The following is a 26,686-nucleotide window of genomic DNA, read 5'->3' as shown; positions in this document are numbered from 1 at the left end:
CTTTTTTTAATTGCGTGGCTTGCGTCTTTAAATTCTTAGATGACGAATGGTTAGGACGGTAATTAGAATTAGATCACAACCATTAATCAGTTCACTTTCGCATTATTAAAAGAAATAAAAAAATGAAGTGGCTGCTCTCCCTGTGTTCGACCCGTAGCTACACTGATCCGTACGCTTGCGGTTACATTTTAAATCTCAAACAGGTATCCAGGCCTTCGGCCTGACTAGTCGCACGGGCCCATACTGACCCCAAACCGCATGGACCGGGTCATACCGGGGTTGAATGAGAACCATTCAACTTTCACTGAAAGCAGTGAAGAGCACTAAATACCCCCGTGTGAGTGGCCTAAGGTGTGCCTAGTGGGAGTCGAACTTAGGACGTCCGAGTTTACGGCTCGTACCAAGTTCGTTGTTCACCAACTGCCCTACCCCTTGGGTTAATTATGTGATATTATTATTTATTTTGGATCCTTTATATTATGTTTTGTTTATTTTAAATTTTTAATAATGTTTCTCACATTTTCAGTTAGTAACTTATATATGTACTTATGTAGTATAGTTTCAGTCAACGACACAACGTACATTAGCAAACTTTGGTCAACACCACAAGTATGATTTTAGGTGTGTTTTCGATGAAACTAATTATGTGAATATGTTAGAAATGTCTAAAATAGGGCGTACACAAAAAATAAGGTAAAAAACACACATTTTAGGGGTTGAAACCAAAGTTTCCACCAAAGTGGGAAAATTTCCATGGTTTCCTCGAAATTTCCTAGATTTTCACCGAAATTTTGGTCTCCCCAAGGGTCGAAATCCGATATTTTGAACATTGCTAGAGGGAGCCATTGTCAGCTTAGGCACTGTAGTACATCAATGCTTCTGGTTGGAAGGTGGTTTAAAATGCTAACGTCAAGAAGATGAATGCAGATTGTAGAACCTATCATCTAGTTGTCTAAACTTGCTGTGCTAGGAGTTTACTTTAGGTGCCCATCAGATTGCAGGTTCATCAATACGACAGGTACACAATTTAAAAACGCAAAACCTACTATTATCAGGAAAAATATAAATTAAACCAATGAAATTCCTTTCTGGAGCAATACCCTAGTCAAAGATCCATGGGATAAATTATTTTGAATTCTGTGGCTATCTTTGACATCAGACATTTGTTTAGTGATTCTGGATGCCCAGTCTGACTGATCAGTTGGGTTTGTTCAGGTTGACTAGTATGTTAATTTTTTCTCTTTTTTACTGCATTTTTCAGTATTGCTGAAGGGGCAGAGGACGCACGTCCAGGATTGATTGCCTTTCGTATCTTAAAGATATTCCAAGCCGTACAAGCACAGTGCCCTGCAGTTGCAAAGACATCTCCTGTCACCTCCCCTGCACTTTCCCCGAACCTGTCACCCCAGTAGTAACTAAGTTATGGAAGAAACAATAATCATAGTGAGGCAAGTTGAGTAAAACAGAGAATCAAAAACAAAATTGTGAAAAGTATAAAAATTCCATCTTAAAGATCAGATGTTCGATAGTTAAGAGTTGTCCTCATGAGTGAAAATCTGCAAATGAAACTTACATGTAAATTACTTGCACATAATTGAAATAAGAAGGGGAGGGGGTGGGAAAGGCTGGTTAAGACACTTTGTGAAGGTGTCATGATTAAAATGATTTTCATGAATATTTGCTCTCTAAGTTTCCATAAGTTAGAATAGATAAATGTGTATGTTCATGAAAAGAACACTAAAAAATGATCTTAAAGATATGGATAAGGCTAGGTTGCTGGGACATTTTGTAAGTTTGGTTTAGGTTGAGATTTTAAAATCTCCTTGGTGGAATACCCAGGCTGACAGGTACAGCTTTTGTGGGTGTTGCTCTATGTGTGTAACTGAGACATAGAAATATATAGTGAATACATAATTAGCACATGTCATGCATATCAAGGTTTTTGTTTGGTGGTTGGAAAGTTCTTCAGTTCTTTACCTCTGAGTGACCATTCTGGTTGCTGCACCAGATGTGGCAGAGAAAGCTCGTCTTTCAGCAACTTCGACTGCATCCATAACCTTGTCTGTAATTCCAAGATGGAAACTCTGGTTACTTTATCTTTCTTAGATGAATGAACCAATAAAGTTACCATATGTATCTTGATATGTTCAAATGACTATTATGTGATCATACATGCATGAAGTGAAAATAGGAGTCCTATGCTTTTTGAAACCATGTTCTGTTGGGGTTTCACTTACTGAGAGAATCAAGTGAAGCCAAGAGGACCTCTCCAGGAACCATAGCTAGGAATGCCTTTCCGGCCTGGGACTGAGCCAAAGGCGCCACTATGGATCCAGTGGCAACCCCGACCCCATCTAGCAGAGATTTACTCATCTTCTCAGTCATCTTCGATATCTTCCTTGCCCTGTAAAGACAACAACAACAATATGTGCCAAAGTACAGACATTTGGGAATTAGCCTAATCGTAGCTTGGTGATTAGGAAAAAGAAACAGTTGAATTTACTGGTGGTCCCATTTTATCTGCCAAAAGGAAAGTAGAAATAAGATGATACAGACAACTTAGTCGAAACATTAACCATGAAACAGTTATATTGGGTAGTTTTACTTCTCAGGTTTTATTCTTCAATACCGTTTAAGACTTTTCTTTACTCCATTTTTTGTCTTGCCAGCACTTTTGGTTCTCTTATTTTCCACAGCAGCAGGTTCACAATTCTTCTCTTCAACTTGACTTAGAATCATTTCTCCTCCCTTTTGTACCTGCATATGTGATGCTGTTATTTGTACACGTACTCTTATTTGTAGGACCTATTATTTATAGTTCAACAACTTGAATGCTATTTGTACGCAAAAGCGCCATATCCATGAGGGACCATTTTTCAGAAAGCTATACACAGCATAAGATATTGGCAGTTCAGTAAACAAATTTCTGGTTGGTAAACTGTTTGCCTGGAGGAAGGAATGTACAGTGCTTGATATGACTTGGAAGATTATTCAAAGGAAGCAAAACACCATATATGTAGCAGTAAATTAAATTTTTAGCAGCACTTTTCTCATGTCTTGTTTACATTATTTACCTAAATGATTATTTGTTTTTGAATTTGTGGATTTTTTAAGGGACAGTCTTGATATAGATTGTAATAGTCAGTGTGAATCTATACTTTATTTGACGTCAAAACCACTAATTCAATGGATTGAGCATTCTTCTTCTTCCTCGATAGGGAAGCAGTTATCTTGAGTTGCTATGGTTTTATTGATTGGCTTAGATTAAAGTTAGTTATTTAAATTTCTTATCACATAATAGGGAAAAATGATTCTGTCCGGGAGTGCAGGGGCTGCGCCCACACAGGAGGGGGGGGGGGAATGACCCCCTTGAAAGGCGGAAATGCCCACCCTGTTGATGCTTCCAAGTACTCCCATTGGCACTCACGCTGGTGCAAGAGCCACGCTCCTGGACGGAGAACTCTTCCCCTAATATTACCAAGAGCAATGTATCAACTAACATTTAATGGGTTATGTACTCTAGGGTGCAAATGAGTTTCATGACGAAGACATTCATATAAAACTTTCATGACCAACACACACACACACACACACACATTCACAGACCCTTACAAGCATTTAAATTTAGTGCTCACATGAATATTCTGTTTTATTATTCCCTTATTTTGACATTTTTATAAATCGGTTTAATTTCATTTGTTGGAAGTACTCTCATCTTCTATTTTTATGTTAAATACCTACAGTAATAACTAACCTGGAGAAAAGCTTAAATATGACTAGCAAGTTTCATCTTATCTTTTATTTGGTACTGTTGTAATAGTCAATTACAGTCAAACCTTTTTAGTGTAAGCATTGCTACATCTGAAAATGCCCTTCACGATTTGGCCAGTCCCTCCTGCCATTGCCTTTGCTAAGATTCCATTGTAATCTTCAACCTTTGGAGCAAATTCCCTCCAATCTAGTCCATTCTGAGTAGAAGAATGGCTAGAAAAGCATGAATGCTCCTTCAGAAATATATCCAGTGAACCCAGTTCAGTATACGATTTTTCAGGGAAAGACACGCCATAGCTCAGAGGATCACTATCTTTGATGGGTAAAGAAAAGAGATAGTGGAGACCATCAAGCTTCACCACCGGCTCATCTTTTGTGAGAGGCCATTGTAGATCATCTCCAACCTTGACAATTGTGGCAAGGGAAATGTTTTCTTCAATGAGTCTGACAAGTATGAAATCTCCTTTTGCAAGTTCAGCTGTCTCTCCTTCATCCATGAGATGAATTGTGCATCCTGGGATATGCAACAACAGTTCTTCCTTGGGCTTTCTGGTTTCTGGGTTTTCTTCTTCAAGAGAGTTGCTATAGTTGGTAGGGGAGCTGTGTTTGGGACGATGGGATCTAAAGCAATTCATATTCTCCAGTGTGTTTGAAACTTGCAGAAGAGGAAGGAGGGTGTTACTAGATGGAGAAATACATGAATAAGTGAAAAGGAGGTTAAGAGCAGTAGAAAGTTAACACTGTAATTGATGGACAGGTGCTTTCGGTGAATTAGAATATGGTCAGTATCCTAGGGAGCAGAGGATGGATGCCCATCAGCCCATGATGTGGATTGCAGGGCCACTCCTAAATTGGCTTCCGAATCTCACAGCTCACTTGTTAAAAAGAGTGCCAACTGCCAAGGTGTAAACAAGCCCCTGTGCTTTTTTGTTTGAACCAGCAACTTATTTGGGTTCCCTTGACTGGACCCTAAAATTTTATTAATAGAACATAAATGAAGAAAATATAATTGGGGGGACATAATCCGCCTTATCCTCAACCCAACATGGTAAGATTTTACTTGAGAAATTTAAGAAATAAAATCAAAACCCAATTCAAATTCAAATACATAAAGCTACAAAAAACAATCTATTTTGATCTAATTGAAGGAATTCGAGAATTATCATGCCTGAGTCTAGAAAATAATTGTACTATATGAAACATGAATTTGGACGACTACTAACAGCAAAATTAGCACAAGCCCCTGTGCTTGCATTGGATCCTCACTTTGGATTGGTAAAGTCAGTGGGGCATGGAAATGAAGCAACCAATACTGATGTTTGCTTTAGTCATCATCTATTTTCCTTGTTCTCTCACTCAGCTAGGCTCAGGCCAGGGTTTAAAAACCTGGAATCTGAATCTGGATTGGATTGGAATCGGCTAGAATTTGTCTTTTAAAGTGGTGGAGATTAGCTAGAGACCACTAAACCCTAGTTTTTGTATTGAATAAGCCCAATCTAGATCGGCCGGGATTGAGGTCGGTTGGGCGATCTGGTCCGATTTTTTAAACCCTGGTTAAGGATCATTTATTTGATTAGAGATTAATCTTAGACTTACGAGAGTTGAATCTCAATCAATTCCAATTCAAATGATTCAGGAATTGACTAGAATCACTGGGATAAACTAGGTTTGACTCAATAAGTGAAGAATGGAGGTGAATTCATTGTTAAAAATTCGTGAACGATCCCCATTTTTTATGTTCTAAAGCGGTTGATTATAGGGTTTCTGTGATTGGATCATTGGAATTTCAAATATGAGGGGTTCATTGTAGGGTTTTTGTCATTGATTTCAGCCAATTATAGGGTTTTTGGGACCATATCCTTGGGTTTTCAAATATGAGGGGTTAATTCTAGGGTTTTTGGGATCGATTTTGATTGATTCTAGGAATTTTGGGACCAGATCGTCAGGTTTTCAAATCTGAGGAGTTGACTCCAAGGTTTTTGGGATTTCTAGCGATTCTTATCCAATCTGGATCGCAATTGACTGAGACCAATTTGTGATTCCGAGTTTAAAATACTTGGATGGATTGGAATTGGCATCAATCGAATCTGAACCGAATTAGCCAATTCCACCGATTGTTGAACCGGTTTTGTAAACCTTGGTAGCCCGCCCCACCAATAAAACCCCTTACCTTTCCAGCCCAAAAGATCTCCACAGATTAGATGGGGTGTTTTCTTTTCTTTTTGACTTTTGACGCCCCGCCAAAACTCCTTTTTTGACTTCACAATTGACATGCACTCCCCATATAATCGAAATCTGTGTTGAATTCTCTCTCAAAAAAAAAAATCTGTTTTAAATTTAAAACTGAAGGTGGTGGCAATAGCTTGAGTCGCATCATGATCATTCCAAACTCAAAAACGTCATGTTGAAATTGCCTCCACTCCATCTAAATCCATTTCTCAATCCTACCAAGTATTGCCTTATTATTGCATTGATCACTTGTTAAATTCAGATACAAATTCTACCAAATACCCCCATGTATTGCACTTTCTTAATTTTTAAAGCTTTAATTTATCACTTGACAAACTTTTTCTGCGCTAAAACTTGACATATAAGTAAGATACATAGAGATTTACACGTCGAAAAAATTTAAGGCAATACGACAGATAAGCTCTCACTGTCGGCCAACCACTAATATTATACTCATAATAGATATATTCATTAGCTTCTATGATTAAAGAAGTATTTGTATCAAACGAGTTGAGCCTCAATTATCCTCTATCCTGACATGACCCGTTCATTGATATGTTATCATGTTGTGTTATTTCAAAATTTTCTCAATCCTAGCCCTTTAATTTTGACATTTTATAACATGTTCATACCAGAGTAGGCAGGTTGTGTAAGAAATTGTCACCATTTTAACACTAATGCTTTGCCATTTTAGTCCCACATCTTGAATAATTCATATTTTGACGACTTAGAAAAGAAAGGACCAAGTTTCCTCACACCAGTGGTGAAGAGAGAATCAATCTCTTGCCAATGGCCATAGTACCATCAGATGACCAAGTCAAAAGATATCTTGGAGATCCTTACTAAGGTATGAGAGTTTGTTGATAGGACAAGAACATCACCAATGAGCAAGGAATTCTTCCCACCCAACTACTCAATTGAAAAACTATTGCCCAAAAAAAAAAAAAAGAAAACCACAATTGTTTGTTAAACTTCCAAAAAGAAAAAATCTTAGTTAAATTTAAGCATCTTGACTAATTTCTGTTCTTTCATTGACTCCACGAGACAAACTTCAAATAGGATTAAGTGGTTTCCCATTTATAAGAAGTTTTAGGCTATGTTTGGTATATCAATTATAGGTCAATACTGCATTCTAAGATGATTATTTTTTCACTGCTTTTATTATCTTAGAATGCATACCAAATGCTACCTTATTAAGTCAATATTCTACGAATCATTTTTGTTTAACAATGAGAGTATGCTATTGACACTTTCAACCAGCAGAAATGAAACCCAAAAGACGACCGCATCGGATCTAAATCTATTCAGTCTTAAGACTCTTAATGAACTGCAGCGGGAATAGCGGACTTTCCAAGTACTAGTGGTCCCAATCCAAAGGGTTAATAGCCACTCATTAAGGTATTGGACAAAGAAATGAAGAAGAAAGGAGCTCACATGAACGAATTTGCAAAGACTATGTTTGGTTATAAGGGGAATTAAAGGGAAGGAAAGTGAAATTTTCATACTTAAAAAAGAAATATATATAATCATTACCCATGTGACTTTAACATTAATTTCAAATCATTCCATATTTGGTTATAAAATTTCACTTTACGTTGCGTCCAAGACCCCTTACTATAATATGTAAAATAAAAATTACTTGTAAAATATATCATTACTAAATATGATTAAAAAAATTAAGTAGTTTATACAATCATATGGAGTACTAATTATAAACATTTCTTTTTAAAGTATGAAAATTTCACTTCTCTTCCCTTTAAATTCCCATTGCAACCAAACAGAGCCAAAAGGAAAGATAAATCACTCAAGAATGAAAGAAAGTAGACACTATTGATCTTTACTCAATATCATATTCACAAAAATGGATTAACTAATGATGGGTAGACCTAACTCCATAGACCACAACAATGAAAGCAAATCTTTGCTGCCAAAGCCTTCATCAATGGAGAAGGAAGAATCCCCTCAACTTTGTGATTAAACTTTTGTATCATCATGAACACTCATCCCCTATTGTCTCAAGTCATATAAACCCCTCCCAAGTCCAATCAAATGGCCGATGGCAATAGCGAGGTATTCCTCCACCGTAGGTGAAGGTAAACTCAGTCCAATCTTTATCCAAAAACACAAAAAGAGATGAATGCAAATCCCAGTGGACAACTATAGGCCGGCACCTAAAGATGTATGCGTACAGATCTTGGGCACATTCTTAAATGCAGGATGATCTCTACTCTAATGCAACTGCAATGTCCCTCATTCTGAAAGTTTGATGTTTTTACCTCAAGGAGGTAGCTCAGTGGGAAAGGATCAATACATTACAATTGATATTTTTGATGTAGCCATGTAATCCCTTCGTATGTTCCAATCATCTGCATTGCATTTTCCTTCGTTCATACCATTGACAAGTGACAATGATTTTTTTGTTATATCGACTCGGGCCTTTTGCTAAGCCCAAATTACTGTTCAACTCCCGAAGGCTAATCTACCTCCATTTTCCATCAAGACATTGACAAAGTGTTAAGGAAATTGAACAATATAGAAACAAAACTACTCAAATAGCTTATTTTGGATTAAGAAACCAAATTCTTCCTTTCTCTACATCAAGCATCATATTACAAAATTTTCAACATCAAAAGAATATAACATTTTCAACTTTGTTGGGCAAAAGGTGAAGGCGATAGGTGACAGGCATGAATACTACCACTCACCTCTTTAAGTTGATCATATCTGCAACTATACACACACATGCACAAGAATATATAAAAAAGTCCACATGGGGGTGACAAAAGATGTCTTAAGTAGTGGGCTGGAAAGAAACTAACCCCATCATCTTATCTCCCTTGCACGAGGCCACTGAAAACTTGGCTGTTCCCGGCAAGAGTTGCTTCCCACTCCACAGAGGATAGAAGGATCTGTGATAGGGAAATCACCACTTGCTTCATGTCTGGCCTTAAAATGGGATCATCATCCACACATTGCTTCGCCAGCATGGCCATCTAGGAAAACAGATATACCACATCATGATATGAGAGGTGAGTTCATGAATTATTGAATGAATATAATGCTTTATTGTTTATTCTGAAAGTGAAACTACCACAGTGGCAGAAAATTGTTTTTTCTGCATGTGGGTCAGTATTGGACCTAAAGCCTTCTGGGCTCGAGGGCACCGGAATGTTGGTATCCTTTAGGACGTAGAAACAGGAGACGATAAGTTGTGCAAAGTAAGTATCTCAGTCGATGCCATTTGGTCAAAGACAAACTAATCCATGTTCTCGTATTTTATTTTCATCTTCTTGTTATGATTCAAGCTCCCACTACCTAACACTTCAGGTAATTGAAGCTCTAACTATACTCAAAAGAAAGGTCTCGTCTCCCATCCAGATATGAATCACTATCATGCAGTTCTGGTTGTTTTGCAGATGCTGAAGTGCCACTTTCTTTTCTCTTCACTCTAGTTCTATTTTTTGTAACGTGAACTGAACTTTAACCTCAAAACAGCTCAAGCATCAGTACCCTAACTATTTAGGTGCAAACAAAAAACCTGTTCTCCAGTCAATTTGGATCAGTTGAGGTTGATATTTAGGAAAAATTACATGATCATCCACTTCTGGGTTTCTCTTTACAAAATTACCCATCAAAAGTTTCAGTTAACAAAAATACCCAAAATTAGGTTTCCTTTTACAAAATTACCCACTTAAAGTTTAAGTTAACAAAAATACCTAAAATTGAGTTTGGGTTTACAAAACTACCTACTCAAAGTTTTAGTCATAAAAAAATACATGATTATATGTGGAAGATGAAGAATCACTATTTTAGGTAGTTTTGTAAACCCAAACCTGATTTTGGGTATTTTTGTTAATTAAAACTTTGGGTGGGTAGTTTTATAAACTCAAACCTAATTTTGGGTATTTTTGTTAACCAAAACTTTTTGTGGGTAATTTTGTAAAGGGAAACCCAAAAATGGGTAATCATGTAATTTTCCCTGATATTTACCTTGTATACACAATCATGGGGATACAAATCCATCAAATTAGGATCAATGCAGTCCTTCAAGCTTGACATGCTCATTGAGTTGGGGGAGTTCTTAAGAGCTGCCAGCATCTGTAAACTTTGATAAGTTAGAAAAGAAAGAATCATGTAATAGATCATTTGATCACCACTCAAAATTTAAACTAGGTTGTCCAAAAGAATATTTTGGAGTAAAGCATGCTTTGGAAGGCGCAGGCTTTATGAGATGAACCAGAGATATGAAAACCCAAAGCACGTAGAAGAATAAAAAGCTAAAAGACTGTTCCTAGAGTCACATAGTTAAAAAAACATAGAAAGTTTATCATCTACCTTATGATAAGACATATTCCATCTTAGTCTAACAATTGACTTAGGGCAGTTCCCCTTCAAATACTGGCATAAATCATGTTCTAAACAGCATTAGAAAATGAAGTATATATAGACCCTTTGAAGGGCTCAGATATCAGTAAAATCTCTATTTTTTCTTCAAAAATCCCGATGGTTGGCAAATACCCATTTTTGAACGACTCAAGTTGAAGTTGGAATCTTTTACGATGTTTCTCAAAATACTTCTGGAAATTAGGCCTACATCTCAGTGTCTTAGAGACATTTGAATAAAATATTAATATACCCATGACTGATAAGCAGTTTCTAACTTAGATGTGAAATACCATACGTTTCAATTGAACATGAGATCAGCTGGTACAAGTGCTAATCAACTTTCGTGAGTCAAGTGCTTCCTTAGAAATTTGCAATAGCTTCTATTTTGGAACTCTTACAATTTATTCGAACTTGATTTTCTTAATTCTTTTCACTTCTAATTGTTCTCAAACAAAATTTTTCAGAAAAATAGTGTCCTAAGTTGCAATTTGGATCAAGTTACTCGTTCAGTTAAAAAAAAGAAAAAACTGGTCTCATCAACCTTCAATCTCTTACAAAATTGACTCAAGGGCTGAAATACTCAATCCCCTTCATTTGTCTACACTCTTTCAAAGCCTATAGTCTTCAGTCCAACAATCTATGGATAGCATCCTCAGAAAAAGGACAAAGGAAAGCTACAAGAATGGGAAGTTCAATTTGTCCAAGTGCTTCTTGGACGGCTTTAATGCATCATAATTGACTCTGATGACGTGGGAATATGAACAGACTGCTCCCATCTTGTTCAAATTGGAAGTATGCATACTTTTACCATCCTTTTCTTTGTTTTCTTTTAATTTATTGCTTGATATCTTCTTTAATTTTTGAATTGCAATTATATTACTCTTCATGTTTTTGGTTTTTCTTAATTTGTTTTTCATGCACTAATGTGATCCTTTGTTATTTTCTTACGAATTTCCCTAATCCTGCTTATTTTTCTTTGATTTGATGTTACATTCATTTGAATTTATGCAAAACAAGCTATAATGGAATTGGGATTGTTCAATTGATCTCTTTTAGTAACTAAGAGAGATTATAATCTCTGGTTTTCAGCCACTGTTGAATGCATGAGTAGGAGGACTAAAATCCAATGGGTAATTCTTTTTGCATTCATAAATTTCTATTTTTATAGTTCTGATGATATCTTGTTTTAGTTTCCAGTACAAAGACTCACAATGACGGAGGTGGGTGAATTAAAATCCAATGGGCCTATTTGGGGTTTCTAAATTATTTCAAACTGTACACATTGCTCAAGCTTGTTTCCTATTCTCATTAAATTCCTCTCTGATTTTTGTATACTTAAAATATATGATTTTTGTCCCTGTTTTGAGATGTTCATCTATGATTTAATATTCTTATGCCATTTCACATGCTTTTAAAGGGGGTTTTATGCCAAAACTAAATACCTGGGTACATAGAGAAGCTTTTCAAACTGGATGGAATCAGTCATTCACACATTTCAATCTCATAACATAATAATTAACCATCTTTGGTGAATATCTGTAATCATACAGTCATATCTTTCAATTTTTCTATATAGATTCCAAATGGGAACTCACTCACATCCAAACCAACTGCCGTTCTCGCATGATCTCACTAGGTCAGTAAACAGAAAAATCAATGAGTTGTAATATAATGCCTACAAAAAGTTTAGTATCTGGCAGAAAAAAGGAAAGTTTAGTATCAAGTTGAAAATAAAATCCAGGCTTTCTATATGCGGGTGCCTTGCATTTCATATAGACGGTAGATTTCATAATTTATAAAAACAACTAATCAGGAATACAACGGATTGTTAAATTGACCTTATCAGCATGTGTTAGTCTCCCAAATACAATTACATCTTCATATTTAATATCTTTGTTGATCCTTCCTAGTTTTCATATCAGACAGGAAAAAAATCTGGAGTTTGGTTGTTAGTCCTTCACTTTATTTAGGAATCATTTGGATACTTGTAAAGTGAAGTGAAGTGATTTAATTTTTTTTATTTTTATTTTTATTTTTATTTTTAAAGAAAGTTTTGTAATCATTCCCAAGAATATGTGAAACTAACCCAACACTGTACTAATTATGGTAAACTTTATATGTTGTTGGAAATTTTTCAGTGACAATTTAATTGTCATATTTAGTATGTGGTTAGTTAATTACACAATTATACATGGTAATGATTGCAAAATTTTCCATTTTTCTACTGTTCTAATTTTACTTCACTTCCCATCTGTTGAATAATTATTGTAATAATGGGTAGGGCTACTTAGACTCATGTAAAGTCTAAGGAGTATTTTGCTATAAATAGAGGACTGTGCCCATTAAGGTACAAGTCAGAATTTATCCAATTCTTCATGGTATCAGAGCAGGTCTGATCACCAAACCCCCAAATCCCAGTCCATTACCTTCTTCCTCCTCTATGTTTTAGACCTCCTAGCCGCTGCCAAGCTCCATGCCTTTCCTGCTGCTGCCAAAAACCCCACACCTAACCACTGCATCCAAATACTTGCAGTACCAGTTGCCTAATATTACCGCTGCACCCAAACCCCCTTGGCCACTGCCAATCACCCCTGCGCAAACCCAAACCCCACCGATCTTCACCTGTTCCAGAACCTCTGCATCCAAGCTCTTTCCGTGACCCCACTCTGCAATCTCTTGCGACCAGAACCCATCGCAGCCTCCTCTGCAACCTCTTTTGATCAGAACCCATCGCAACTCTTCCTCTCCTGCACCCTCGTCTGCCTCATCTGCCACCTCTCATGACCAGAACCCATTGCAACCTCCTCCTAAACCATCGCGACCAGAAACCTTCCTCGTCTGCACCCTCCTCTGCAACCTCTCACGACCAGAACCCATCGCAACTCTTCCTCTCTACAACCTCTTGCCTGTACTGACTAGACCTAACCCCATCCCAATCCTAAACCCAACCCCACTCCTAAACCACCTAGACCCAACCCTAAACCAACTGGCCCAACTAGACCTCACCCAACCCAATTACAACATGCACTAGTCTATTCTCCACCCTGCCACCACACCCCCCCCCCTCCAAAAAAAAAGCTCCCTTTGTAAAAGGGGCAATTTTGCTTCTCCTCGGTTCTCTTCCTTAGTAGCGAATATTCTCCCATTGGGGGCCTTTGTCTTGGAGTTGTTTATGCTTGCTTAGCTCTAGATTGGTCGTCCTCTCTTGTGATTGCTTGTTGAATCTGCACCCACGGCCTTTGAAGATTCCGGGATATCAGTTACTCAGAAAGTAGGGGGTCGTTCATCTGGTCATGATTACCCCCTCTCTTCCCTAATAGCACCATTAAGTTGGATGGGAGAAACTATCTAATTTGGTCTTGGTCTTGCTACCTGTTGATTGCTGGTCGTGGTTATGCCGGATTTCTCAAAGGTGATTTAGTACGGCCTCCTACTAGAGGTCCTATTTAGGACAAATGGGACGTTGCCAACTGGACGGTAATGTCCTAGCTTATTAATTCTATGTCTCCTATTGCTCGAACATATTTGTTACTTGATTCTTCTGCTAAGATCTAGAAAATTGCTAAGGCCACCTATTCTCACGTGGACAAGCGTGCCCAGTGTTTTGAACTAAGGAAGAAGGTTCAACGGGCTACTCAGAAAGAGCTTTCTGTGGCTCAATATTACTCTGATCTGTAGGGTCTGTGGAACGAGATTGATTATTATGACTTGTCAACTTGTTTGTGAGACTGATGTTGTTGGGTTTAAGAAGCATGAGGAGCTCCATGTTTATGATTTTTTTTAGTCAGCCTCAATGTGGAATATGATCAGATTAGGGTAATATGCTTAATCGTGATCCTTCACCCTCCCTTGAGGAAGCGTATTCCCTCATTCAGGTTGAGGAACAACGTCGATCTGAGATGCAACAGCCTCTTTCTCAAGATCGATCCGCTCTGGTTTTTGCTATTGGTACAGGTTCCCGGACTACTGCCTCAACCTCTCCCGACAAACTAGTTGTCAAATGTGACTATTGAGGCAAAGAGTGTCACACTAGGGAGACCTATTAGAAGCTCCATGGACGTCCTGCCAACTCTTATAGGCATAATCAGGGTCGTGTGGAGAATACCCAGGAGAATCAACCAGAAACTACATCTGACTCTGATAGCTCCACTACTGCAGGTGCCTCCTTCACTAGTAACGAAATAGCTATGCTTTGTCATATGTTGACTCAGATGGGATCCTCTACCGCTGCTATTGCCTACTCTATACCACCAAACACCGCTTCGCACTCCGCCCACTCAAGTACCATATTTTGTGGCCATAGTGCATCTGTAGCCTCCATGTCCTGGATAATTAACTCTAGGGCTACTGATCACATGACCGGTTTACACACTTTTTTTTTTCCTACATATTGTCCTCTTCACGTAATATCAAAGTTCGTGTTGTTGATGGCTCCCTTTCCCCTATTGCTGGACCGGGTTCCATTCAGTGTTATCATTGTGTTCTGTGTTATACGTTCCTAAGTTTACTACTAATTTACTGTCCATTGGTAGTATTACTAAAGATTTGAATTGTAAAGTCACTTTCCTACTCACTATGTGCTTCAGGACTTGACGACGGGGGGGAACGAATAGCAATGCTAGAATGAGTGGTGGTCTCTATTACTTAGACATTGGTCCCTCACGAGCTCTAGACATTTCATCTGATTTGGCTCTCAGAACTTTTGGGTTGGCATCACCGCATCGCCGTCTGGGTCACCCCCCATGGATCACATTATCTCGATTATTTTCAACATTAGTTAAACATTGTACCATGGACAAGTTTATTTGTGATACGTTTGTTTTGACAAAACAAACTAGGGTTGTTTATCCTCTTTTTGATAATAGAAGTACTGTTCATTTTGCTTTAATTCATTCTGATGTTTGGGGCCCTGCCCATTATGTCTCTGTTTCTGGCTATAAATGGTTTGTTACTTTTATTGATCACAATACTCGTTTTACTTGGATTTATCTATTACATCATAAAAGTGAGGTTTTTCAGTCCTTTCTAGAATTTCATTGTATGATTAGGACACAATTTGATGTAAACTCAAGGTACTGTGAACTGATAATGGAAAGGAATATATTGATGGCTCCTTCCAGTCTTACTTGGTTGATCATGGGATTATCCATCAAACTAGTTTTGTGGTTACTCCAGAACAGAATGATGTGGCTGAATGTAAGAATCGTCATCTACTTGAGGTTGCTCGCTCCTTGATGTTTGAGATGCAGGCAGGTCCCTGCTCCCTATTGGAGTGAGGTTGTCCTCACCGCTACCTATCTCATCAATAGGATGCCTTCAAGGATACTTGGTTTTAAGAGTCCTATTGAGTTGTTACTTAGGTCTCGTACTTCTGTTGTTTCTCCAAAGGTCTTTAGTTGTGTTTGCTTTGTTCGTAATCATCAGGTTCTGGGCAAGCTTGATCATTATGGACTCCGGTGTATTTTTGTCGGCTACTCTCTCACTCATAAGGGATCCGATGCTATCATCTACCTTCTCGATGACTCTTTGTTTCCATAGATGTGATCTTTCGTAAGTCTGAGGCTTACTTTCCACCTCTTCAGGAGGGTTCTTCTGGTGGTGAAGAGGTGATTCAGATTCCTACTTTTGATTGTCCTTTATACCTTACCATAGATAATGGTGCTACTCAGAGGGATACTGGAACAAAGACTATTGATTGGTTCCCATTGGTCTAGGGATTACTGTTCAGGGGGAGCCATCTATTCAGGAGCGGGAGGCTCCCATTCAGAGGGAGTCACAGATTCAATAGAAAACACAGGATGGTCCAGTGATACAAGTATTCTCTTGCAAAAAAAAAGAGAACTAAAACTACCATTCATACTACCACTTTTACTCCATTGCTTCCTGATCCTGAGTCTTCCTTCTAGGTATAACCTTTCCCTTCACTTTTGATCAGTCTCTTGATGTTCCTATTGCTCATATAAAAGGTAATATGACTTGTACTCAGCATCCTATTTCTAACGTGGTGTCATACTGCGCTCTCCCCATCATATCATGCATTTGTGTCTTCCTTGTCCTCTGTTTCTATTCCTAATACCTGGCAGGAGGCAAATGCAGAACCCTAGTGGAAGGAAGCAATGAATCAGGAGATGAGAGCTCTTCACAAGAATAACAGATGGGATTTGGTTGTTCTTCCCTTGCAAAAGCAACTAGTTGGCTACAAATGGGTGTTCATGGTCAAGCATAATGCTGATGGGGCTATGGATAGTTACAAGGCAAAGGGCTTTAGACTCATAGGACTGACTACCAGGAAACCTTTGCCCCTGTAGCAAAAATGAATACAGTTCGAATTATCATCTCCTGTGCAGTGAACCAAGGATAGGAGCTACAATAACTGGATGTCAAGAATGCTTTTCTTCATGGAGAGCTGATTGAAGATGTTTATATGGACATTCCACCTAGATACTCTAGTTCAAAAACACAAGGCAAAGTGTGTAGACTGAAGAGAGCTTTATATGGATTGAGCCAATGTATCAGGGCATGGTTTGGTCGTTTTCACAAGGCTATTATAGTTGTTGGCTTCACCCAAAGTAATGTTGATCATACACTATTTATTAAATGGGTGGGTGATCATATTACTGTGCTGATAGTATATGTGGATGATATTATTGTTACTGGCAATGATACAGATGGAATCTCTAAGCTCAAGGCCTATCTTGGTCAGGAGTTTGAGATCAAGGACCAAGGAAGGCTGAAATACTTTCTTGGCATTAAGGTGGCACAATCAACCAAGGGTATTGTTCTCTCCCAGAGAAAGTATACTTTGGACCTCCTCTCAGAGACTGGTATGTTAGGGTGTAAACCCTTGAATACTCCTATTGAGGCTAACTCTCATCTCAGAAGCAAGGAAGGTGAACCTATTGATAAAGGTCGGTATCAAAGACTGATTGAATCACTCATATATCTATCCCACACAAGACCAGACATAGCTCATGCAGTAAGTTTGGTGAGTCAACACATACATGATCCCTATTCCTCACATATGGATGTTGTGAACCGGATTCTTAGGTACTTGAAGACTGCATCAGGAAACAACATTTTATTCTCTCCTACAGATCACATTAGGATTGAGGCAGACACTGATGCTGATTGGGCAGGTTCTCCAGATGATCGTCGCTCTACTACTGGCTACTGTACATTTGTTGGTGGTAACTTGGTTACGTGGCATAGTAAGAAGCAGTCAGTTGTGGCTAGATCAAGTGCAGAGACTGAGTTTCAAGCTATGGCGCATGGGATTTGTGAGCTACTTTGGTTGCAGTCTCCTTCATGACGTGTACATCCATCTAGGTGCCGATGTTACCATATTGTGATAATAAGTCAACCATTAACATTGCACACAACCCTGTTCAGCATGACTGTACCAAGCATGTCGAGATCGATAGACATTTCATTATGGAGAAGTTAGAGCAAGGACTTATTTGTATACCTTTTGCGCAAAGTGAAGATCAATTAGTAGAAATTCTTACAAAGGGACTTAATAGTAAATCTTTTTATTTTATTTTGTCCAAGTTGGGTATGTGTGATATCCATAAACCAACTTGAGTTGGGGTATTGAATAATTATTGTAATAATGGGATTAGGGACTACTTAGACTCATTAAAGGACTAGGAATACTTAAGACTCATGTAAAGATTATGACTATAAATTTTGCTATAAATAGAGGACTGTGTCCATTAAGGTATAAGTCAAAATTTACCCGATTCTTCACCATCAAACCTAACGACCCCTTACTTTGGGTCCTCAATTCACATGGGAATGACGATACTGGTATAAAGTTAATTAGAAATGTAGATGAAAACACTTTCATCATTTCTTCAAATAATTAACAAATACTTCTAGGGATCACAATTAGTGTTTCAGGACAGGTCAATCCAACCAAATCTGAATCCAAAGTAAATGATTACCACTACCCTGTGGAACACCTAGGGACAAGGGTATCTACCAATTTTACAAAGCGGTGTGGGACAGCCACAGATCTGCCAGGATGAGAGGGGCTTGATGTTTTTGGCATGACAAACCCAACCCTAAGTTGGAAATGGTGCAAGGATCGATTCAAGGGAAGAGAGGAGAAGGTAAGAGGTGAGAAGAGAAGAAGAGAAGATGAGGGGAAGAGAAGAGAAGAGAGGAGAAAAACAAAGAAGGAAATGTGCAACCTAATGTGGGGGAGAAAAGATTGCTTTCCCCTATTTGATTTACTAATATGATGTAGGGTGAGGAAGGCTCAGGTTTGGCGCACCCAATTTTCTTCCCTAAATATTTTGAATCATTTCTCAGATCCTAATCATGGTTACTGAAATATTTGTCATTTCCCTGTTTTAAAGTGATTGACATTTTCACCAGCAATAAATATTGGGTACATTTTGTAAATGGATAAAAGGGATTTTTGGTTTTGGGTTTCAATTTTTCTTATTATGGGGGAGGTGGGATGGGAGGTTAAAGCAGAATGGGAGTAGGTTTTGCATAGGGTCCATGTTGTGGACTGTTAGAAGTTATCAATTAAGGCGTTTACAGCATTGTTCACATGAACAACGTTCACGGTATTGTTCACGTGAACAATAAATTAATAGTTGTTTTCTTTTTATGTCATTTATTTCCTTTTATGGCCTTAGTAGGGTTATGTCACATGTCACTATTATATATATTAAATGAAGTGGAAAGTCTCAACCGACTCTCAACATGGTTGTGACTCCCAAGATTACATCCATCCCTTTTCTCCTCTTCCTCCCTCTTCTCCTCTCTTTCTTTCTTTTATATTATTTACATTGGTATCGAGCCAGATCCTTAGGTGCTACTAAACTTTCATCTTAGGATCTTATTCACCTTTCTTCTAGGATTTCAATTAATATTGATTGTCTCCTTGATTTCCATTTTGAGAGTCGATTTGGATTGTTTGGTTTGAAGAAGGAAACCCTAGTTCAAAAGAAGAACAATGGTTTCATGTATTGATTTTAGTTGATTTTGTATGATGCATCTTTGCTATTGTTTTCTTTGCTTTTTCTAGGAAGAAGACATGTGGCTCCACTATTGTTTCCAGGTTATTTATTTATTTATTTTTAATAGGTTGGGAGGGAAGTAGGTAACAGCCAGGAGACTCGAACTCGAGACCTCCTGGTGAGCATGGGATTTTTGTATACCATAGCTCACCAACTGCACTGGACAGTTGTTTTCAGGTTAATGTTGATGCTCTTTGCTATGCTTTTTAAGTTGATCTACTACTCCTATTTGATCTGCTGGAAGATTTCTGGTTTGCCACTACTTTCGATTGAAGTTGTCTATTTTCTGTTATGATTTGTTGTTTTTCATGGGTCTACGATTTGGTACAACTATTGTTGATGATATTTGGAGTTTATATAATAGGGGTAGTTTAGGAATTGTTCTTATTTTATGTTGTCCTAAGCTGTATTTTATTTTTCCTTTCACCTCCCTAGGGTGGTCTAACGTAATTTCCCTAATGTTCTATTTGAACATAATATATGTGGGAAAGAGCAAGATAGCACCCCAGTTTTGCTCTCATTCTTCTTCTTCTTCTTCTTCTCTCCCTCTTCTTCCTTCCTCTTTCCTCTCTTCTTCCCTCATCTCTAACCCTATCCTTCTTATTTCTAACTTGGTATCAAATCTTGTACAAGGGTTTGAGAGTCGATTAAGCATGCTTGCTCCATTCTTTAAGTCTCTCTTGGAATTTTAGAGGCAAAGGGGTCCATTAGAAGCTATACTATGTAAGAAGAGTATATAAGAAGACCTGATGGAGTTGCAAAAACAAGTTGAAGACATTTGGAGGGAGGTTTGAGGGCTACAAACATTAGTTGGAGCTCACACGAAGAAGAGGAGCTCACCATTGCATTACCGCCAGCCAGAAGTTCGACTCCTCTTTTCTCTCTTCTATAATTGGTTGGGCATGTGGATTAGCCCAAAAGAATCGCCTAGGGGTCTGTGTTTGACTCCCCTCAGCCCTGCTTGTTGATTTGTTGTGCGGTTGGAGAACAACCTCATTCCCTGTTCATTGCCAGGTATTGCCAGTTTTCTATTTTTTGGGTTATTTGGTCGGGAATGGTTGGTAGTTTATTTGTTGGTTATGTTTGTTGGATGTGTTCTCTCTTATGATGCTTGTATGTGGTTTTTCGATGAAGCTCCACAGTTAGAAGTGGGTTTTATTGGTTCTCCATCAAGTTTCTATAGTTTACTAGCTTGCTGAATTTTTTTTATTTTTTTATTTTTTTCTGAGAAGATTTTTGGGGCTTCTATTTCCCCCTTGGTTTGGATCTCCATTTCTGTTGTTTTTAGGGGTATCCTTACATCATGTCTGATCTCACGGAACCCATGGAAGATAACCCCAGTTCGATTGTCTTTGACGATCCCAACACTTAGTTTTCTTTTATGAAGTTGGATAGTACCAACTACTTGGATTGGTCACATTTTGTGAAGCTATCTCTATGGAGTAGAGGGAACCTAGGTATATTACTAGGGCTATCAAGGCTCCCGATGTCGCAGACCCAACGTATCAAAAATGGAAAACTGCAAACTCTACTGTTATGACTTGGCTACTTTTCTCTATGAAACCTGAGATAGGCAAGAGATTTATTAGGGAGGAAACTGCAAAGGATATTTGGGATAGTGTCTTTAAGACCTATGACAGGGCAGGTGACTCTGTGAAGGTCTACCAGCTCCTTCAACAGGCCCTTCCATGAAGCACAGGAACAAGTCTATTTCTGACTACTATAGTACTGTTATAGGACTCCGGGAGGAGTATGATCATTACCAAGATCTTCGGTTGTCTAATCCTGATGATGAAGCCAAGGCCTATAGATCTCATGAAAAAGAGTGTTCTGATTCTTCTAAGTGGGCTGAATTAAGACTATGAGCCAATCAGAATATAGATTTTGGGCCGGTCACCTCTTTCATTCCTTGATGAAGTGTGTAGCTACCTCCTGAGTGAGAAGACTAGGAGAGGGGCTATGGATTCTACATCTTCACTTGAGCACTCTACTCTTTCCTCCACTACCCACAGAGAATAGCATGGAGGTGGCCGAGGCCAAGGGTCATCCCGTGGAGATGATAGAGAGAGGCGGTAGTGTGATCATTATGAGAAACCAGTGCACACTCATAGCTGTCCTAGTACACGTGGTGGCCGCAGAGGAGGGGCTACAACCCTATGATAGAGACTGATACCAGAGGACTCTCACAGGTAGATACCAGCTCCTTCTCTAGGGATGTATTGCAGCGCTTCTTCGGTTCATGTCTCAGCTTGATAGCCCATCTACCTCACAGAATGCCTCAGCTTTAGCTATGTATGTCACCACCTCTACACCTTCCATAGCTCCGTCGTGGGTCATTGACTCCGGTGCCACTGACCACATGACTAGTACGTCCCATTATTATTATTCTTACTCCATTTGTTTTGGTAAGGATAAGTTCGGGTGGCTAATGGTACCCTCTCCTCTATTTCTAGCAAAAATAATATTCCTATTACCTCTTCTATTTCACTTAATTTCGTTCTTCATATTCCTAACCTTGAAGGATGTCTTCCCAACTAGCAAAGTTAGCTAGAAGGTCAGCCTTCTTAGCTTTTCCTACATCTGTGTTTTGGTATTTTTGAATAAATTGCAGAACATCTCCTTGTAAGCTTCCTGCAATGTATTCAATGAATTTTTCTTTAGACCATAAAGTCTTATGATTGGTAATCATTACACCAAATGTTTATGCCCAATCATCAATTGTTAATTCATTGTCTTTAAAGGATATATGGGTCAGGTCAAGATAGGTTCCTCCTGACGCAATATTGGTCTTGTTTAAGTCATCTTTTTTTTTAGTAGAAAGATGTGGGAGTTTCTTCTTTGGTAGTGAAGATGTTATTGTCTTCAAACTGAGTTCGAGCTCCATATTGAGGGGCGAACTCAGGATCTTTTTCAAGATGATCATCGGAAGAAATTTTTCGTTACGATTTAGAGCTAGACTCAGGTTGATCTATAACTAGCTCTTCATTTTCATCTGAAGACTCATCTGTTGTTTCGGAATTGTCTGACTGATGATCTGTGATGGCTTGGATGTCTGTCTCAGATTTACCTTGAACTTTTGTTTGTGAGTACTTTGATTAATCCTTGAATTCTATCACTTTTTCCTTCTCACTATCTTTTTCAGGATTTGGTGATGAAGAGGATTATTAGTAGTGGACGTGAGGAGAGCGAACTCTACTGACTTGAGCTGTAATTGTCTTTTTTTTCTATGCCACAATCTTATGCATGTGGCCGTAATGATAGTAGTTCTATAGACCCTATGATGCTTTGGCATCAGCGTTTGGGACATCCCTCTTTTGTTGTTATAAGGAAACAGTTGCCTTATTTATTTATGCCTTTTCCTTCTTCTCATGTATTTCATTGTGAACCATGTACTTTTTCTAAACATTGTCGTTCATCTTATCCCCATCATGGTAATAGATCTATTGTTCTCTTTCACATTGTGCTACTGATGTTTGGAGACTTTGTCCTACTAATTCTTTATTTGGGCACCGTTACTTTGTTTCATTTGTTGATGATTTCTCTCATTGTACTTGGACCATTCTTATGAAACAATAGAATGATGCTTATGATGCATTCAAGATTTTTTATAAAATGGTCTGCATCTAGTTTGGAACCAGGATCAAAATTGTCATGTCTGATAAAGGGGGGGGGGAGTATATGTATAGTGGTCTACAAGACTTTTTTACTGAATATGGTATTATCCATCAGATTGCTTATATTGATACACCCCCAACAAAATGGGATAGATGAGAGGAAAAATCATCATTTGTTAGAAGTCGGTAGAAGCCTTTTATTTGGTATGCATGTTCTTAAAATGTTTTAGTCTGAAGCCGTTCTTACTACTACTTTCCTCATCAATCGCATGCCTACCAAAGTCCTGAGGTCTCAAAACCTGTTGCACTCTTATCTCCTCAGTCTTCTGCTTTCTCTCCATCCTAGAGTGTTTGGTTGTGTTTGTTATTTGCATGTTAACAAATCCTCCCGCACCAAACTTGATCCCTAGGCTCTCAAATGCCTCTTCCTTAAGTATTCTTCCACTATCAAAGGCTATAGGTGTTACCACCCTTCATCTCGCATGCAATTTCTTTTCAAAGATGTCACCTTCCTTGAATTTGTGCCTTTGTTTACCTCTTATCAGTATCCTCTTCAGGGGGAGAATGAAAATGAAAGTGAAAAGGCTGTTAATGCCATTCCATTTCTTACTCCATTGCCTCTTACTCCTTTTTATTTTGATATTAGGAAACATAAAGAGGTAGATGATGTTGATACTGTGGATGAACCTTGTACAGAGAAGGCTCCTGATATTGTGTACACAAGGACAAAGAAGACCTGCCAAGAGTCCTCTTTGGATCCACATCCTGAGCTTCCCTTTCCTTAGTCAGGTAACATCTCCTCTCCTCATTCCGAGTTGGATCTCCGTAAGAGAGCTTGTACTAATCCTATAGCCTAGTTTGTTTCTTATGATGCTTTCTCTCCTACTGGTGTTGCTTTTACAACTGCTCTTTCTTCTGCTTCCGTCCCCAAAACTATTCCCAAGTCTATATCGGACCCTAAGTGGAAACAAGCCATGTCTGAGGAAATGATGGCACTTGAAAAGAACTATACCTGCAAATTGGTTGATCTTCTCAGGGGGAGAATTCCAGTTATACAATCAAGTACCAATCAGATGGTGCCATTGAGAGGTACAAGGTAAGATTGGTGGCCAAAGGGTACAGTCAGGTGTATGGAATTGATTATTAGAAGACTTTTGCTCCTGTGGCCAAACATAAATCAATAATAGTCCTTTATCTGTGGCAACAAACAGAGATTGACCCTTATATCAGTTGGATGTGAAGAATGCCTTCCTCCATGGAGATTTAGAGGAGGAAGTGTATATGTAGCCCCCTCCTGGCTTCAAGTTTTCGGCAACCGATGGTAAGGGAGACTTTATGGTCTAAAGCAATCACCAAAGGCTTGGTTTGAGAGGTTCAGACAAGACATTTTGAAGAATGGATATTCCTAGAGTCAAGCAGACCACATTATTTAGCTGACGAGGTAATGGTACCATCACAACATTGATTGTGTATATTGATGATATCGTGGTGACTAGAGATGACAATGATGAAATAGCTAGGCTGAAAGCCTATGTGGCCAATCAGTTTAAAATCAAAGATCTAAGACACTTGAAATATTTAATGGGCATTAAGGTGTCAAGGTCTAAGAAGGGAATCAACATATGCCAAAGAAAATCTATGCTAGATCTATTGAAAGAAACATGAATGATGGGTTGTAAACCAACAAGTTCTCTTATTGAGCAGAATCATAAGCTAGGAGAAGACTGTGGCCATTCCCTTGGTGCAGGGAAATACCAAAGGCTAGTGGGGAAGCTTATCTATCTGTCACCCAAACATTTCTTATGTAGTGGGAGTAGTGAGCCAGTTCATGCATGTGCCTAAGAGTGGGCACTTGGATGTTATGTATTGCATCCTCTAGACACTTGAAGTCCTCTTCAAGAAAAGGACTTTTATATGCTAGGAACAATCATTTGAGGATAGAAGGTTATTCCGATACTAATTGGGTTGGATCCATTTTTTTATAGGAGATCTACATCTGGTTATTGCATATTTATGGGTGGTAACTAGGTCACATGGAGGAGCAAGAAACAACCGATTGTAGCCAAATCTAATGCAGAGGCTGAATGCAGGGCAATGGCTTATGGAGTTTGTGAACTCATTTGGCTGCGTCGGTTGGTTCTCAAGTTGGGCTATGATGCTGAAGGACCTATGCGACTCTATTGTGACGACAAAGCAGTTATAAGCATTGTTCATAACCAATTGCAACATGATAGAACAAAGTACATTCACATAACCCTGCCACCCTCCCTATGAAGCTCTTTTATGATAGCAAATCTGCCATTAGCATTGCTTACAAATCTGTCCAGCATGATCGAACCAAGCATGTGGAAATCGATCGACACTTCATCAAGAAGAAGCTGAATATGGGCCTTATCACTGTGCCTTTTGTCCTAGTAGTGAACAACTAGCTGATATATTTATTAAAGGTCTTAGTAGTAAGATGTTTCATCCTATGTTTCATCCTATTATCAGCATGTTGGGCATATGTGATATCTATGCACCAACTTGAGGGGGAGTGTTGTAATAATGGGTTTTAGGAAGTGTGTTGTAAGATTATGGGAGGAACCTAATGACTAAAACCAAATGCGAAATTAAATATTTTGGCCTAACTTCTCTTAGACCGTAGTAACTTACCATCATTGGATATTGGTGAGATCCTCTTTTCTTTTTCTCCTTCTCTCTGACAAATTTGGTGTGAAAAATGTCTCACACTCTTAGTCAATCTCTTTCCTAATTCTTCTCTCAAGTCTTGCCTTCTCAATGTGACGAGACAAAATTGCATTGAATGGAAAGAGGAACTAGAGTCCTTATTTATCTTAACTACACTATCCCCACTCATTAATGGCAAATAGGCAGTTACATCCAATTACATCACCTTTTCTTTATTCAATATTTAATTAAATATTCTAATTATGACCTATGTGGCAACGTAAAGCCACATTAGCCAACATTTATTTAATTAAATATGCTAATTATGACCCCTATGGCAACTTAAGGCCATATTAGCCAACATTAAGGGTATCCTGATATGTCACATTAGACAGCAACAAAGAAAGTATTCAGGTACCTAAAGGGCACCAGAGATCACATGCTAACCTACATGTGTGTAAATGAATTGGAGTTGACTGGATATATAGATTCAAATTATGCTGAATACGAAGATACAAGGAGATCTACATCAGTTTATTGGCTGGAGGAGCAATATCATGGAGAAGCATAAAGCAACCAAAGACTGCTTCATCTACTATGGAAGCTGAAGTGGTGGCATGCTATGAGGTTATTTCTCAAGCATCATGGTTAAGGCAATTTATCACAGACATTAAAACAGTGCCCTCCATTGGGAAGCCAATTTGTGTTTACTATGATAACACAGCAACAGTTAGATTTTCTAACAATACTTGTTCAGTTAGTCGATCCAGACACATTGAAATCAAGTATTTTGTCATAAATCACAAGGTTTCGATCGAACATATAGGTACCAATGGTAACATTGCTTACCCATTTACCAAAGGGCTTGCACCTAAGGTTTTTGTAAATTATGTAAGGAAAATGGGCTTAAGCAAATTATTGTGTATTTAATTGTAATTTTCAGATATTACAATATAAAGTTTGATTCCGACTAAAGTATCAATA

At 38.4% G+C, this 26,686-nt stretch overlaps 2 protein-coding genes across 5 annotated transcripts in view; both read right to left on the bottom strand.

The window, feature by feature from the left end:
• Positions 1 to 1,026: 1,026 nt before the first annotated feature.
• On the bottom strand, positions 1,027 to 4,613 carry LOC122066290 (senescence/dehydration-associated protein At4g35985, chloroplastic-like). Its single transcript, XM_042630109.1, has 5 exons — positions 3,837 to 4,613; positions 2,630 to 2,757; positions 2,238 to 2,404; positions 1,978 to 2,062; positions 1,027 to 1,397 (listed from the first exon to the last, which is right to left on the bottom strand). Exons 1-5 carry the CDS (start codon positions 4,404 to 4,406, stop codon positions 1,229 to 1,231), a joined length of 1,119 nt encoding a protein of 372 aa, XP_042486043.1. The 5' UTR covers positions 4,407 to 4,613; the 3' UTR covers positions 1,027 to 1,228.
• A 3,920-nt stretch (positions 4,614 to 8,533) lies between these two features.
• The window catches only part of LOC122066291 (lysM domain receptor-like kinase 3), a 51,219-nt gene continuing 33,066 nt past the window's right edge, over positions 8,534 to 26,686 (bottom strand). For 2 of the 4 annotated variants that reach the window (XM_042630113.1, XM_042630110.1), the window contains 2 exons: positions 9,991 to 10,098; positions 8,534 to 8,993 (listed from right to left, as the gene is read on the bottom strand). In XM_042630113.1, the coding sequence (XP_042486047.1) occupies positions 8,829 to 8,993; positions 9,991 to 10,098 (273 nt within the window). In that variant the 3' untranslated portion in view covers positions 8,534 to 8,828. The remainder of the gene's footprint in view (positions 8,994 to 9,990; positions 10,099 to 26,686) is intronic. The other 2 variants (XM_042630111.1, XM_042630112.1) reach the window with 2 other exon arrangements.

Source organism: Macadamia integrifolia, unplaced genomic scaffold (genome assembly GCF_013358625.1).
Source record: "Macadamia integrifolia cultivar HAES 741 unplaced genomic scaffold, SCU_Mint_v3 scaffold2322, whole genome shotgun sequence".
Taxonomy (NCBI): Eukaryota; Viridiplantae; Streptophyta; class Magnoliopsida; order Proteales; family Proteaceae; genus Macadamia; species Macadamia integrifolia.
Note: the sequence above shows the minus strand (reverse complement) of the source record. Positions and strands in the feature narration are given on the sequence as shown.